Genomic DNA, 18,064 nt, shown 5'->3' with positions numbered 1-18,064 from the left:
ATCATTGCCAACATCAAATTTAAGACATAGTAGAATTATATTTTGTATGGGGTTGTGTGGGAGGGGAATTGTGTTATGTTTGAGCTCTTTATAGAAATGATGTGAATAGTGTTTTTACAACTATCCATATTTTAGATGTTGTGCCATATTTTCAATATTCATAATTATTTAAGAGTTAAGAGTTGAAGTGTACGGGCTTTTAAAATGCTGAACCATTTGATCAGAAATTCTACAGAACACTTTATGATAATTTGCTATACATCACAAAGTACTACAATCTGGATAAAGAAGGGGGATACACATAATAGTGCTGCAATACTGGTGTTGTATTTTTTTTTTTTTTTTGTGAGGAGATCAGCCCTGAGCTAACATCCGCCAATCCTCCTCTTTTTTTGCTGAGGAAGACGGCCCTGGGCTAACATCTGTGCCTATCTTCCTCCACTTTATATGGGACGCCGCCACAGCATGGCTTACCAAGCAATGCGTCGGTGCGCGCCCGGGATCCGAACCAGCGAACCCCGGGCCGCCGCAGCGGAGCGCGCGCACTTAACCGCTTGCGCCACCGGGCCGGCCCCCTGGTGTTGTATTTTTAAAGAAGCTATTAATGCTTTATAGGGTGAAGAAGGACTAAAGCAAGGATTAGAAACTCATATGCCAACTAGGGCCAGTTATTATAATGCATAAAGGTGGATGGATAAAGAATATATTCCATCTAAAAGGGCAGGAATGAATTGGTTCCAGTTTATGATGGCTAGATAGTAACATGGGTCTGATGTTGTCAGATCTTTTGGTTTATCAATAGAAATCTAGATTTTTAAGTGTAAACTTTATTCATTTAAAAACAAACAAAAAACACTGTGCCAGAGAAACAAAATTTATCTGCGAATAGACTCAACTGTCTGGACTAAGAAACCGTCAGTGATTTTTGTTTATCCATTACTACTTTGTGACACTATACTTACCTTTTAGGTCTCAGTTCCAGTATAGATATTGATAATCATATTTTTAAATCTTTAAGAGTTTTGACAGCTGGGATAACTCAAATTGTGGTATACAATAATTTCTAGGGATCTTACATTATTTGGCAGGGTCACATCAGACATAATCTCAGATTCTGCATCAATGATGTGATATCCATCTGCTGAGCTGAAGAAAATCTTTAGTCTTTTTTCAGAACCAATAGCCAGGTCAACTGTCACTGGCTTATGACCAAGTGTTGGAAATACCTGTAAATATAAAACCAAATATGGCCAAAAGGCCAAAAATGATACTCTGACAAGGCAAAAAGCCCCCCCTCATCTTTTGCTTAAAGGGTTTATAAAACTCAGGCTGATTTTTTAAAATTATGTAATGTATTTAGAGACTTATGTATTACATCTTTTCTTAGGTCTGTTACTGTAACAAGAACGTAATTATATTCAGATTCTAAATATTGAGCTTCCCTTTGAAGGCCAAATCTCCAATAATCATAAGAGTCCTACACTCTGTTTGCTGTCTTTAAATTTCTTGCCTTGAGCTTCAGCAAATGAAGGAGCTCATCTGGTCTCTTAAACCGGTTTGCCGGATCAGCTGCCTGTATTTTTGCCAGTATTCGTATATAGGCTTCATAGGACATGTAGTCTCCTTTGGAGTCTGCTGATTGATCAACGCATACTTGGTAGGGAATGAAAAAGGCCAGACATGTTAACCTACCATAGACTGGATATACTCTAGGCTCTTATGGTTCCTAGTCCAAGGAAACAAAAAGCCAAACAGGAGTCATTGCCAAGTTCAGGTCACAGTAGAGGACTGAGCATCACAGGATTCACCATACTGTAGTCATGAGGTGGGATTCAAGCACTGGAGTGAGGACTTAGACCAGGAACTGTGTATCAGGCTAGATAGACTGTTCATACTTATCTTCTTTGCTTTCCAGCTCCATACCAGGCAGCTCTGACCAATCAGCAGACACTCAAGAACAAACCCATATCCAAATACTGACTGCTGACCCAAGGCCCAATTTATGGAGATCAGATCAGGTATGTGATTTGTGTCAGGGAAGACCCAGACTGTCTATATAGTACTCTGTGCTATTTATAAAAGAACGTATTTATTGTGCAAATAGAGAGTGAGGTGCAGTCGTAAAAGTTAGCCCAATCTTTATTGTCTACATGTGATGTTTTGGTCAACAAAATATACCATGAAAACAGATCCTGACCTAAGATACAAAAGTATTTCATGAATATCTGCTGGGGTCTATCATAATGTGTCCCTATCCATGCTTTGTAAAAACTTGTCCATGGACCAACTAGTTCAAAATCACCTGGAACATTTGCTAAACATATAGATTCCCAGGCCCTACTCCAGACCTACTTATTCGGCCTGGGGTTGGGTCTGAGATCTAAACATTTTTTTTTTTTTTTTTTTTTGGTGAGGAAGGTTAGCCCTGAGCTAACATCTGTTGCCAATCTTCCTCTTTTTGTACATGAGGAAGACTAGCCCTGAGCTAACATCTGTGCCAATCTTCCTCCACTTTTTATATGTGGGTCACCACCACAGCATGGCTGATGAGTGGTGTAGGTCCATGCCTGGGATCTAAACCCGTGAACCCGGGCTGCCAAAGTGAAGTGCACCAAACTTAACTACTATGCCATGGCGTCGGCCCTGATCTAAACTTTTAATAAATGCTCCAGATGATTCTGATATACATCCCAGATTAGGAGCTACTAGACTCTATATAATGCTGCCAGTTCATTAAACAGTCTTCATTACTATTGTGGAATAAATACAAAATAATCCTATTTATGTGGAATTCTGGAGCATTATAAAATGATAATAAAGATAAAAAGAGTCCCCAGTTAATGAGACGTGATTTTAAAAATCATCAGCAACTTAATTGTTTGGGACACTAAATGGTTACCTTAAAAGGCTGATCCATAGATGTTCAGTTAAACTGTAATAAAGGTGTAAATAATGCTGGTAATCCAAATTAGCCTAACTCCCATTCCTTTCAATAGTTCTAGAGAAATATGTTCACAGTTTCAGTTTGGAAGGAATATAGACTCACCTTTCCTCCCCATCTCCATCCATTGTAGCCTTGGTAATTAGAACAAAGGCTTTCTTTTCCCTCATTCCTATTTCAGTGGGGTTCCCTCCTCTACCATTGCTACACCTTTCCTTACCTTCCCTCTGCTTTCCAGCCCCCCCCCAACTAAGAGAGAACAAAGACTTTCTCAGCTTCAAGTCATTGGAGTGGCAACCAAAGCCCATGTTTGGGTTCCAAAAGAGAAGGTCTTCATGTTGACTACAGTAATTGGGAGTGAGGAGCTGCTGAGGAGGTCCTCTAAGGGGAGGGGTCAGGGATTTCCCTCATACTCTCCCTTGCTGTGGTGCCTGTGAATTGTCTAAAAAAGGGTTAAATGATAATTATTGACATGGTATATTCAAATTACTTTAACTGTGGAAGAATGGTATATATTTCTGCTATTGTATTCCAAAATATTGTTATATTTATAATTCCTCAAAAGAAAAACCATATGATCCAAAGGAAAAGGAGACCACTCACTTTAATAGCAGTGCTTTCATCGAAGGACTTTGGTGCCCATGCATAAAGGTGAATTGATGATTTCAAAGCAATTGCAATATATGTTGTTTCTTCATGTTGGACTACATGATAAAATACAAAGAAGTAACAATGCCACAAAGTTTACAAGAACACTCGAATATTTGCATTTGTCATTGAAAATGTCATAACCACGGTGTAAGAGCACAGATCATATATTTTTAGAAATGCTATTTGGTTTCAATTTGATGCCCCAAAAAGGTGACAAAATTACTATATAGTTTTATGAAGTGTATGCATTAGTCTTCAAGAGCACTCTAAATTGTACACTGAAAACTACAAAACATTGTTGAAAGAAATTATGAAGACTGAAATCAATGGAAAGACTTTCTTTGTTCATGGATGGGTAGACTTAACATTGTTAAGAGGGCAATACTATCCAAAGTGATCCAGAGATTCAATGCAGTCTCTAGTAAAATCTCAATGGCCTTTTATGCAGAAATGGAAACACTGATCCTAAACTTCACATGGAATTAGAAGAGGCCCCAAAAGCCAAAACAAACTTGAAAATGAAAGACAAAATTGGAGGAATCACACTTCCCAATTTCAAAACGTACTACAAGCTACAGTAATCAAAAGAGTGTAGTACATATAAGGATAGGCATAAAGATCAATGGTGAACTGGAAGTCTACAAATAAACCATATATCTATGGTAAATGGTGCCAAGACCATTCAATAGGGAATGAATAGTCTCTTCAACAAATGATACTGGGACAACCAAATATCTACACACAAAAGAATGAAGTTGGACCCCTTACCTCACACCATACACAAAAATAAACTCAAAATGGATCAAAGACCTAAATGTAAGAGCTAAAACTATAAAACTCTTAGAAGTAAAAATAGGAATAAATCTTCATGGCAATGGATTCTGATATTTGACACCAAAAGCATAAGGAACAAAATAAAAAAATAAATAAATTGGGTTTGATTAAAATTAAAACTTCTATGCATCAAAGGACACTATCAAAAAGGTGAAAAGACAACCTATGGAATGGGAGAAAATATTTGCAAATCATATATCTGATAAGAGTCTAGTATTCAGAATACATAAAGAATGCTTACAACTCAACAACAAAAAGATAAATAACCCAAAGAAGACATACAAATGGCCAGTAAACACTTGAAAAGATGCTCAACAACATTAGTCATCAAGGAAATGCAAATCAAAACTACAATGAGATGCCACTTTACACTTGGATGGCTAGAATCAAAAGACAGACATTTACAAATGTTGGCAAGGATGAAGAAAATATGGAGCCTTCATACTTGTGGCAATGTAAAGTGGTGCAGCCATACTGACAGTCTGGCACTACTATCCAAGAGAAAAGAAAACATACATTCCCATGTACAAAGATATGTATGAAAATGTTCATAGCAGCATTGTTCTTAATAGCCAAAAAGTGGAAAGAGTACAATTGTATAAACAATGAATGTATAAAAAATTGGATAAACAAAATGTGATATATCAATACAATGCAATACTATTCAGCAATACAAAGGAAGTACTGATACATGTTGTACAGATTACAGCATAGATGAACCTTGAAAACATTATGCTAAGTGACAGAAACCTGTCACAAAAGACCACATAATGTATGATTCCATTTAAATGAATTATCTAGAAGAGACAAATCTATAGCAAAAGAAAGTAGATCAGTGGTTACCTAGGACTGTGAGGGGATTAAGGTGAATGTAAGAGCGATAGAATGTGCAATGATTGCTAATGGAGATGGGGTTTCTTTTTGGGATGATAAAAATTAGATTATGGTGATGGTTACACAATTGTATAAACATACTAAAAATCATTGAACTGTATAATTTAAATGGGTGCATTTTATGGTATGTAAGTTATTTCATTAGAGCTGTTTTTTCAAAAAAGAGAAAAAAATGTCTAAAAAAGTATATGCTTGCTCTCAGCTAGACCTTCTGGCTTTCATGGAATATGTTGTCCCACCTGATAGATGTATACTTTGTGCTAAAATCCCTCTTTCTTGGCAGAGACATTGTTTCTGTCCTCTCTAACCAGACTTCATCTGAGACCAATATATAAAGCTTTTCTCTCTCTCTCTCTCTCTCTCTCTCTCTGAGTCTAGCTTACTCTTTCTTTTTCTTTTGCACTGTTCCCAAGTAGGCCAAAGAGGCATGATTAATAAATCCCAACAAGCAAAGGAATTCTCTGTTAAGCAAACACTTCCTATAATTTTAATATATTGCAGCAATTGGTGCTTGTCCATTATTTTGTGGATCTTGGAAGGCTATGAAAATACCATGCAAGTATGAGTATGTTGCTGTTCTCCTGTATGAAGATGCTACTGTTCCACTTGTCAGGAGAACAAATGTTTTTGGTTGTTCTAAGTGCTGGGATGGGTTGGAATGGGGTCAGCCAGGAAAACTAGACTTAACTAGTCCATCCACCTACCAAGAGCACAGATTTGCAAGACGACTATCTTTGTAAACTCTCTCTTATTTAACTAAAAAATCTTCAAGTTAGTAGGAGGCAGTTCTGCTGTATAAACTCCTGGGTTAACATCTGGGTATATCTTTCACCTCTGGCTACCAAATTTACATAATACGATTTGGAGGAAAGCAGTGATACACAAAACTAGAAAAAAGTAGTGCATTTATTTAATGCCTAGTTTGTCTGGGTACTCATTTCTCCCTTTAATGGTGTGTGTGTACATATGTACACACATATGGAAACTTATCCCGGGAAAGCCTCTTTATATACAGAACAGAAATGGTGTCGGGATAGAAATATCCTGCTGCAACTCATATTATGTGACTCCAGCTATCTCTTACCTATGCTACTAGTTCTGCCTGAAGGGGCAATTAGTGAAGAGGAAATAAGAAAATGAAGGCTGAGAGTAGGGGGATTTGCTTCAGAAATAGAACAGAATGGAATAACACTATTTCCCAGTTGTTGACAGAGGAAAGCAGAATTCTGAGACCCTGGAGTTGTTACTCCATTTCATAGTGGATGATTGTGAAGAGACAAGGGATATGAAAACAATCTAAACAGACAGGAAATGTTTAGCAATTATACTCATGAATATCAACAGTGGAAGAAAGAGCCAGCAGACCATAGAAGAATTTTTTTTTTTTTTTTTTTTTTTTTTTTTTTTGTGAGGAGATCAGCCCTGAGCTAACATCCGCCAATCCTCCTCCTTTTTTGCTGAGGAAGACGGCCCTGGGCTAACATCGGTGCCCATCTTCCTCCACTTTATATGGGACGCCGCCACAGCATGGCTTACCAAGCAGTGCGTCGGTGCGCGCCCGGGATCCGAACCAGCGAACCCCGGGCCGCCGCAGCGGAGCGCGCGCACTTAACCGCTTGCGCCACCGGGCCGGCCCAGAAGAATTTTCTTTTTGACTTATCATAAAGTTTCCTTGTCAGTATTAAAAGAGATTTTCCAATTTAAAAAAAAGACCTGGAAGATGTCTCAATTAAATTCACTCATTTTTGTATATGAAGTTGCAAATTCTTTCCTTTCTCTACTTTGCCTTTCACAATAATATACTTCACCGAATGAAGGGAAGCAAAAGTTATATAGCTATAGGAAACATGAAATGGGACTTACGGACACTGAAGTGTTCACAGCCTGTCAATTTATCAATAGCTTTGCAGGCTTCCTCTGTCTTTAGCATTTCCTCTTGTCTTCTTTTACTTTCTGGATCATCATTCAAAATCTTGTTCCTCAGCCAGGTCAAATGATACACCCGAAGTCTGTTCTTATGGCCTGATAGATAAGAAAAGATGTTTCAATTCAGTCTATTTTTTCATATATTAGAAGAACAAAAATGTAAAGGTATTTTGCCTTATTAACCAAATGTTTTGACTAAAGTAAAAGACACTTTAAAACAACTACACTGCATCAGAATCTTCCCTTCAGACTTTGGAAATGTGATGGCCAAGTCTCTCTTAGTCTCTCACTTCCAAAAGATAGTCAAAGTGTCTACCAGCTACCTACGTGCCTGTCTGAAGTGAATGTAAACTACTTATTTGGGACGGGTTAAGACTGCTACTGTGCAGGCAACAGAATTACCATCCGTTCATTTGTACCTTGGCTTTTATCTAAGTCATGAACCTTCTGGGATTCAGAGACACAGAAGCTGTCCCTGGTAGTGTGTATGTATAAGAGGGATGTCTGATGTATTTATTGACTGTTAGGCATTCAGGGTCAGTGGGATGGGTCTCTTTGTGCTCTTTCATTCCAGCATACTTAAAAAATAATTGAACAGTTTTATTATTTTTTTATCAACCCAATTTATCTTTAACGTTCATTTTCAAATTGTAAATCTCATCCAATTCTTACAATTCCTTCAGGAAAATCAGGCCATTAAAATTACACATTTCTTTTCATATATAGTAACTTTATATTCATTTTTAGGATTTATGATTATAAGATTTCTAGTCCCAACAACAGGATTCTTACTTATGTGATTAATCTTAAATATGTTTTTACATGACATTTTTAAAGCAGTGTTAGAATTCACACATGTATGTCTATTGCCATTCTATTCTTAAATGGTAAAATAAATTTGTGCTCTAAACTATTAGGTATCTTTCTACACAGATGTTCTCAGTACTATTTGATGAAAAAATAATCCACATTTGAGAGAAACTTAAGTATTAAAAGGGCATATTTGGGTTAGAGAAAGTTGGATAAAAAGTAAAGAAATCTGTTATCCAGATGTGCAGTGTCTAAGCCACCCAGATGTTCTCAAAAACTACACGTGCTATGTACCTCAAGCAATTATAAATAAATGAACCTGAAACACAATCAAAAAAATCATGAAGCTTTAGCATATCTATAGAGGATTTTCTCCTCTAATGAAAACTTAAAGCAAAGTTAATCATATTTATGAATATATATAATCATTAATTAATGTGCAATATGGCTATTATGTACAGGCAGGAAGTATATAAGCACATATAAATGACTGATTAGCATCATTTTATTCTACAGTCAAACTATTTTTTTTTACTTTTCCTATCCTTTTGTCAGTCATCTTTTGCCTATAGTTAACTTTAATGCTAGTGCTTTCCTGATACCAAGTACTGTTTAGTAATCACAATCATTATTAACATCCATTTACTTGCTCTGTCATATTCAAAGGTTCAGACTCTGACTGACCAAAACTAAGAAGTTCAAATACTATGTGGGAAAAGTGTAAAAGTCTTAGGGGATTCATTCTTGTTACTAACCCTAGCGGTAGGCCCTTATGATAAGGCCATGCCAGGGGCAACAGAGTCTCAATTTTATCCAATTATTGTCCACTTTGTTCTTTGTTGCTTCTAACACATTACAAGAAAGGCATATGGTGGATGTTAGTGTGATTGTGTGTACATGGGTGGGTGAAGTTTTGAGTTGTAAAGTTGTAGGTGGCTACTCAGAAAAGACCTAAAAAGACGCAAATGGCATGGTTTTTCTTATCATTGACCTAGGTTAGGTGCATTACAATCCAACATCCAGACACCAAAGGAGAATCAGAAGTTAGTTTAAATTGTAAATATATGAGAAAATACAAGAAGGAAAGTCTGGTGTCCCAATTATAAGTTATATTTAAAGTGCTTTCCTATGAACACTTTCACCTGAGAAAGTATTTAGCCCAGTTTGCAACCTAATTAATCTTCATAATTACTCAGCTAATTTTAGTTCTTAAACAAACCGGAGATGGTAATCAGCAAATTGAGTGGCTCGACAACTTGAATCTGACGGAATGGTCTTCGCTTTATAAGTTTAGTAATGTCTGCCTTTCCACTTCTATCCATCAGATACAGATTAGATCGGGTTCCCAACAGCAAATTCACTCCTGTTGGTATATAAAAAGAAAAGTGTTATGTTAGCTCAGATTACATTTTTATAATTGAATTTATATTAGTATTTTTGCTACTCCAGTGTGCTGATCTATGTAAAGGTGACTTTTATCATTTTAGGCTAATGTTAACCTCATTCTGCATAACAACGAACTCTTACTAACAGAACAAATTTCATTGAAATACATTAAAGTATAGAAAATAATACCCTCTGGCAATACTTTACCAGTTGCTGTCTGGTGTGCCATCTTATAAATAGAACTTTAAGTATATCTCAGCATCTTTTAGTAGTGTCCCAAACTTTATAAAAATCAATCAACTGTTTTGAAAGTTACCATTGAACATTAAGGCTGTCTAGCACGTACATAGACTTCAATTCAGTTGATTTCTCATTCTTAACTATAACTAAGGGTTTTAATGCTTTTAAAATAATTATATGTAAATTGCTTTTAAATTGAGTGATTCTGTATATATTTAAAAACTTACATTGCTAAACACCTATGAAATTAGTTCCTCCTTTCATGTATCTAAATTCCTACACTCTGTTATTTGTCTACTGGCTCTATTCATTCAAATATAAGCACTGTTTAAAGACCAAATGAGAGGACTGAAAGAGAAGATTGAACTAAAGTTAGAATACACTTCAAACCAGTGTGAGAGTTTTCTCCCATAACCTGAGACACACAGGAGAAAATCAGCAAAGTAATGTAAGAGAGAGTACTTCAGTGTCTTCCCCCTGCTTGGAGAATATTTGTTCTCCAAGGGTATAAGGAGAAAAGACAAGTGTCTCTGCCTTCATTTTCCCACTATGTCCTTTACCAGTTCTTTAAGTAACGGCCAATGGCAGGTTTAGGAACTGCATCTGATTTTCACAGGGGAATCAGAGAGGGAGGGGGAAGTATAGTCAATTTTGACTGTAATCTTTTATTTTTCACATTATAAAGCCATAAGTTATAAAAATGAGTTACTATACATTAACTGCATTTCTGGGTAGTTGCCTGACTGAAATGATAATGAAGTAAACATTGCTTTCTTGTTATCTGACACATTACATTAGCAAAACTTTGAGGATGACATGTTTTTCCCTAAGTTGTTCAATCTATATAACTATAATGTTTACTACACTGCTCTATTTTTAATTTAAAATTCTGTCCCCTGTTCAATCAAACATTAAGTAAAATCTATGAAATTGCAAGTCAGATGTTGGCATTTACTTTGGATTTCTCCCCTCCTTGCATACATTTATTCAGTTTCATTTATGATACAGATTGGCCTGAGGTAATATATTGTCTCAGCACTACCAATGTGGTTATAATTCTTCTGGAATAAAGGATTGAGAAAGTCTATCAAAATAAAGACAGAAGGAACTTGCTCTATAAATCCTCAAGATTATTTAAAAACAAGAACGTGCAGCAGTCTTTCTTGTAATATCTCATTATGTGTTATATACTGCACACTACCCTAAATTAAAAATACTAAACTCAAGTTTTAAAATAATTATAACCTAGTCCAATTTTATATTTTAGACAAGTTAATTCAGGTTAAAAATAAAAATAGCATAAAAAGGGGAAGGAGTGCCAATTCAAACATCAAACTGCACTGAGTGAAAATAAATCAGCAAAAATAAATAAATAAATGAGCAAATTAACTACTATCAATATAAATATTTTTATTTGCTTGGTGATGGTTTGGTAATAGCAAACAAATGTTTTACATCTATGATTTTTCACAAGTTTTCTATGTAGATAAAAGTATATTCTTTGGGCCGGCCCCGTGGCTTGGCGGTTGGGTGCGTGCGCTCCGCTGCTGGGGGCCCGGGTTCGGATCCCGGGCGTGCACCGAGGCATCGCTTCTCCGGCCATGCTGAGGCCGAATCCCACATACAGCAACTAGAAGATGTGCAGCTATGACATACAACTATCTACTGGGGCTTTGGGGGGAAAAAAATAAATAAATAAAATCTTTAAAAAAAAAAAAAAAAAAAAAAGTATATTCTTTAAAAAAACTCAGTTTTAAGAAAACAAACTCACCCCACAAAGAACCACAGCAGATCTCAGAAGTGAATTCCTTTTCATACATGTGGATTAGTGGTTTTTTAAATGCAGGAGAGACATATAGTGGGTTAACATTGACTCCAGAGGGTCGCTTAGGTGATTTCTCAGGTACTTCCACTAATCCAGCATATACTGTAAAGAAGTAAGGGGAAGATATTGAGAAAAATTACTAACGTATACACCATATGTGCTTGAGTATTTCCACAAATGAGACACAGTCTAGAAAAGTTCCTTTTTCCTTTATTGTATTTTATTTTTTACTGGAGGTATCATTTCTGTAACTCCTAAACCATCAGGTAACACAAATCATGATGATTAAAGTACATTTCTGAATACAAAAGTATTTTAAGTTACTGTGATCAGATTGCAAAAAAAAAAAAAATCAGAATGAGGGACTCAATTTCTCAATTGTAGTTCAAATTTAGGTGCCATAAAGATTCAGTGAAAAGATTTTTTTAAAGCGTATATCCATCTGAATTTATGTCAACTGAATATCAGAATGACTTGATTCTCTTCAGATCATGAACCAGTGGTCAAACACTGTATTTAATATGTGAAAAGACAGCAGCATTTGGAGATTATATTAAACACACTTACAGATGGCACTGGCAAATTCAGCATTTGCAGCCCTCCCAGAACCGTTGGAAGGAGATGAGTGGCTGGCAGAAAAACCTGATTCTATTGATGCTTCCGATATGTCCACACTGTCATTCTCATCATCAGCTGCTGCAGGTGCAGCACCTGAAGCAATGGTAGTTGAGGCCTCATTTATATCACCTGGCTCCTAGAAGAAGATTGAAAATTGATTTTGGCTTTGTTAGGAGATTAACAGCGAGAGAAATTTAATATTTGGCCTAGAGGTCATTTGAAATATAATAAATGGCCTAATGGTCATTTGAAAAAGAGAATGCAAAATTTGTAACATCTATAATTCTGCACCCTTATAAAATCCACATTTACCAGAAGAACTCAACAATGTTATCAGAAGAGAGAGAACTAATCTATATTGAGACAATTGAAGTCAGAGGAGAAATTCAAGGAGCTTGAAGTTCCTAGCTGTACAATTCGGGGACCTAACATTTGTGGAATTTTTTCTAAGTACCATGTACTCTGCTAGGCGTCTTATTTACATATTATTGTGAATCCTTATAATAACCCAAAATGTAAGTATAATTAACACCTTTTTACTTAAAAGGAAACTAAAGCTTAGCGAGGTTAAATAATTTATTCAAGGTTATAGAGATAAGTAGGGGGACCAGAGTTTGAAGCCAAAGTCTGTTTGATTCCAAAGCTTACATTCAGCTAAGCTATGCCAAACATCTACTTGAAAAAACAAAAAGCACCAGTGAGGGTATCAGCTCCACTTTGTCAAATGACAAAGCTAATGATGGAAAATCAACCAACACAAATTCAAGAGTGTGAACGTGTTTCACTGAAAATCTAGCTGGCTTCCATTAACTGAAAGAGAAAAAACTCAAGGATAATGTCACAAAATGTGACAGAATTTATGTGGGTTGCCATATCCTGTGGAAAAACATACCATCTGTTTTTGGTAAGTCTGTCTGTTGATGAGCATTTCTTTGTGTCTAAACAGTGATTCTTGGCATTGAGAGAGTTGTGCTGCCCTGTCAAAGACATGTTTTTATGACCTTTCCAACCACAAAAGTGTTGTATGGCCACATGTCCCTTTTAAATTGAAAGGAGGATCCATTCACTCTGTAAATGTCAAAAACATTCTTTGAGATAACTGGAGATACCTAGGGATGCTATGAAAACTATGTTGGAACATCCTGTTTTAATGTCTTTAATAAGATAGGTAGATAGGTAGGTACATAGATAGATAGATAGATAGATAGATAGATAGATAGATAGACAGATAGATAGACAGACAAATGGTCATAGATACTGTCTCACTGATACTGCTTTCTAATTGGAAATCATCTAGAGAGTTTCCTTCTTCCCTTTTTTCTTCGTTTCCTTCCTTCAGTGCTTTCTTCCATAATTATTGTGTGCCTATCATGGACCAAGACCTAAGCTGGGCCCTGGGATTAGGTGAGTTGGTAAAGAAAAGTAATAAAGGATGAATTAAACAAAGTTCCTGTCCTTTAACAGTTCACGATCTACTGTGACAGAAAAGCAAATAAACAACTAAATTACAATGTCATAAGTACTAAAATTAAACTATGGGCAAAAAGCTTACAAGCACAGAGGAAGGGGTGTATAATTCTGTCTTGGGAAGTCAAAGGTGATATATGAGTTAGATCATGAAGGATGACTAGTTCACCAAGTAGAGAAGAGGTGAGGGGGCAGCCTTATAGACACAGGGAATAGCTTATACAAGGGCACTAATTCATGAGAGAGCATGGCATCTTCTAAGCCAGTTTGTGTGATAGAACAACAGGCTGGGAAAGTAAATTGGCATGATCTTTCCTCTGTCTGGAATCTCATTTGTGTTTTCAAATATCCAAATACTCCTCATTTGTCAAAAATTAGTTCAAATACCACGTACTCCAGGAAATCTTCTCTGTAATAATTCCTATTGATCTAGTGAAACTATTTGAGTATTTTTAAGCCTATTTATAAAGTCAATAAATGTTTTATGAATGACAAAATCATTGTCTAAACACAGTACATTACTTCTGTTTAAACTGCATGTGTTAACAGTTTCTCAAAAAGTTAAAATAGAATCTAGCAATTCCACTCTACCAATTCCACATCTAGCAATTCCACTCCTAGGTATATGGCCCAAAGAATTGAAAACAGTAACTCCAACAACAGATACTTGTACACCAAAGTTCACAGCAGCATTATTCATGATAGCCAAAAGGTGAAAACAACCCAAGCATCCATCAACAAATGAATGGGTAAACAAAATGTGATATATTCATACTATGGAATATTATTCAGCCTTAAAAAGTAAGGAAGTTCTGATACATGCTACAACATGGATGAACCCTAAAAATATTATACTAAGTGAAATAAAATAGATAAAAGAGGGAAAATATTGTATGATTCTGCTTATCTAAGTAAGGTACCTAGACAGAAAGTAGAATAGAGGTTACTGGGGACTGGAGGGGAGGGATAATGAGGAGTTAATGTTTAATTGTTTGAGATGTCAAAAAATTCTAGAAATGAATAGTAGTAATGGTTGTACAACATTGTGAATGTACTTAATGCCACTAAATTGTACGCTTAAAAATGATTAAAATAGAAGATTTTATGTATATTTTACCACAGTAAAAACTTACCAGAAAAAAAATTGTATGTGTTAAGAGATACTATCCCAAACGTGTGATCTGAACAATAAAGGTAAACAAGGAAGGTATTTTTGTTCCTGGAAGCAAATAGGAACCATCCAAATTAGAAGAAGTAAAGATCTATCTCCAGCTATAATTAAAAACGTTTACATCATGTTCTTTATATATTTAGGTGCCCCTACATTGGGTGCGTAGATATTTACAAGTGTTATATCCTCTTGTTGGATTGTTCCCTTGATCATTATGTAATGCCCTTCTTTGTCTCTTTTTACAGTTTTTGTTGTAAAGTCTATTTTGTCTGATATGAGTACTGCTACCCCAGCTTTCTTTTCATTGTCATTTGCGTGGAGTATCTTTTTCCATCCCTTCACTTTCAGTTTGTGAGTGTCTTTAGGTCTGAAGTGTGTCTCTTGTATGCAGCATATATATGGGTCTTGGTGTTTTATCCAACAACAACAAAAAACGTTTAAAGCTTTTAGATAAAAGTTTAAAATATATTTGGAATGGCTAGAAATGTGACATATCACATGGAGAAACACATTCACAAGGAGAGGAATTCATTCTCCTTTTCAAATAGTGCGTTACCTACCTCCTGTTGCTGTTCAAAGTCCTGGGATGCTAGTCTCTCCAATCCTGGACCATCTGTCTCTGAGCAATTTTCTCCTCCATTGAGTTCAAGGGCTCCACTCTCTTCATTGGTTCCACTGACTCCCTTACCTCCACTTCCCTCCTTGCCTCTTCTTCCACTGCCTATATTGGCTCCATGTACTTCATGGTCCCCAATGGCTGCACTGCCCCAACTGGTTGCACTTCCTCCATGGCTTCTACTGGCTCTCTGGTTTCCATAGCTGCTACAGGTTCCTTCTCCTCCATCACTTCCATCTCTACCATCTTGCTTGCAGCTTCTGCCTCTGCCATAATTTGTCCTGATAACAAGACCCAATTAATAAAAGAAAGCCACCCAACAAAAATACATTTGACAGTCAGGAAATGAAACAGAATTAGGATGTGTTTTAAATATGTGTCATACATATGTACCATTTCCAGGCATGTTTTCACTCTATGTGAACACTACTGGTATGATATACACAAGAAAAATGTCCCATGTCCTGTCAATTTTAAATATTGAATTAACACTATAGCCACCATCAATTCCCTGGCTGCGTTTGGATGGCAGATGGAAGAGAACTTGTATCCTTTATTAGGAACATGTGTTAGGTCAGTAGCAAGAATACATAATTTTTTCTTAAATAATAGACTACTTCAAGCATTAGCAGCTTCACAGCCACATGAATAATCAAGCCCATATCTTTGGCTCAACCACAACGTATTTGAATAATCTTGCAATATGTCTAATTCATGTTTATTTTAACATGTGCCTTGATTTTCCAACATGTGTATTGACTCTTTGCTACAGAATCCCATTGATTGTTCTACTACCACCAGGAAGTTCAGTAATATAGATCTCATTAAGCTAAGATAATCATTTAATTAGTTGCTAAGAACACCAAGCTTAACAATATGTCCCAGTGATCTTTTGCATAAGAGACAACATAAACATGTACCAATGATAATTCTAAAAGCTAATTTATTTGACAATGGAATTCTTGGTAGATTATTTAGTTGGCAAAAAAGAAAAAAATGTTGAATGATCTATAGTCTGTTCTGTCATGTATAGTCTCCTAATAACATTTGAAAATTAACCAAACAGTATATGGATTTCAATATTATAAAGCAAAAAATTCTCCCACTGTTAATTTTTCTCTAAAAATGTAAAAACATGCTATATTAACTAATCTTCTTTGAGATCAGGTTAAATACATACCATGAACAAATATAAATAAAAACACACTGGCTGTTTAGAGCAGGAGCAAGAAACTATATATACAGCAAACAACTGGTAGAATGCCAAAACACTACTTCACTTCACTAAATATTATCACTTTGGGCAGCTACTCTATAAGAAGATAAAATTGAATGAGTATTGAATTTAGTTATAGCAGTTTTCAGAATTCCAAGAATAATGCTATTCTAGTACGTTGCAACCTAAAAATATCAAGTAAGAGTCAAGTTTGCAATTCATTTTCTAGCAAATTTAGAGATTTTGTTTGCAAATATCAGGGCTTCATCTTACAGTTATTAAGTGCACACTACTTAATTTATCACCCCATTTCTCACACTCATTGTGGTTTTACAGGTTAGGAAGATTCAGTAGCATTAATTTTAACAGAAACACCCAGACAATTCCAGTTATAAAGAAACTAATAAATATTTGAATGGTAATAAAATGTAATATACAAAAAATGTAAAATTAAGTGTTTTGCATTAGAATAATTTAAAATCTCTTATTGAAAATCAACCATTTACCAATATGCAAGTGCAATTCATTTACCCTCTTGGTAACAAATTTTGAAAGTAAACCAAAGATGCAAATAGATCTGAAATTATAAAACATGGATAGTGCAAGTAATCCAAGAAAACCAACCTTGGCCAACTAGCAGCATCATCACAATTATTGTCTTTGTCATCAACAGCCTCATCATTGTCATCATCATCATGATGTTCACTGACATCATTAGCCTGATCAACCTGGTTATCCAAGTCATCATTACCATTGTCATGGTCATAGGTATCTTCATAAGCATCATTAGAATCATCATCATCACCTTCAGTATCAGCACCGGCATCATAGAGTTCAACATAATCACCATCCTCTTCAGGTGGCTGAATGACAGGTGCAGGAGTTAACCAATCATTCCGGAAGATTTCAGAGAGTGCATTATAGCCTACCCATTCATTTGTCAAGTAAACGGGGGGTGATATTTTTCCTACTTTAAATCCATCTGGAACCTGTGTACACAAGAAAGGTTAATGTAGTCTTTAATAGCCTTTCATTTTCTTCTAGATTGGAAAGTTTCCAAGCTGACAATATTTTTAAATATATTTTCAACGGAAATGAAGACATTTACTCACTAGATAGAGCCAAGATTTTTGTGAGGATGAAATGCCAAATCCGAACCTCAAGCTGTGATCATTAATGGCCTTTCTGGATCACACAGGGCAAAATTTACTCACTTTGATTTTTATTATCCCTACTTGTCTGCTGAGGAGTAAACATTTGGTTTTGGTACTGGAGAGTAGAATAGATGATTTGATGCTCTATAGAAGATATAGTCACTTTTTCCTTTTGTTTTGTCCTCTGATATTGGGATTAACACATAGCTTCTAAAATTGACGTGTTAATTTCCCAACTCTAGTTTTACACAACATAGGTTGTCTTGATGTAACTCAAACACTTCTAAGATGCAAATTAATATAAATCCACCTTTA

At 35.8% G+C, this 18,064-nt stretch overlaps 1 protein-coding gene across 1 annotated transcript in view; it reads right to left on the bottom strand.

Annotated features, from left to right (window-relative positions):
* Positions 1-18,064, bottom strand: part of NRK (Nik related kinase) — a 141,270-nt gene that overhangs the window by 10,387 nt on the left and 112,819 nt on the right. The window contains exons 18-25 of the mRNA XM_058535097.1: positions 17,220-17,584; positions 15,324-15,660; positions 12,075-12,261; positions 11,454-11,609; positions 9,276-9,419; positions 7,184-7,342; positions 3,545-3,645; positions 1,077-1,226 (exon numbers count right to left, since the gene is read on the bottom strand). Of these exons, the coding sequence (XP_058391080.1) occupies positions 1,077-1,226; positions 3,545-3,645; positions 7,184-7,342; positions 9,276-9,419; positions 11,454-11,609; positions 12,075-12,261; positions 15,324-15,660; positions 17,220-17,584 (1,599 nt within the window). The remainder of the gene's footprint in view (positions 1-1,076; positions 1,227-3,544; positions 3,646-7,183; positions 7,343-9,275; positions 9,420-11,453; positions 11,610-12,074; positions 12,262-15,323; positions 15,661-17,219; positions 17,585-18,064) is intronic.

The sequence above is a fragment of the Diceros bicornis genome, chromosome X (genome assembly GCF_020826845.1).
Source record: "Diceros bicornis minor isolate mBicDic1 chromosome X, mDicBic1.mat.cur, whole genome shotgun sequence".
NCBI lineage: Eukaryota > Metazoa > Chordata > Mammalia > Perissodactyla > Rhinocerotidae > Diceros > Diceros bicornis.
The sequence above is the reverse complement of the archived record's forward strand: the minus strand, read 5'-3'. Positions and strand labels throughout refer to the sequence as shown.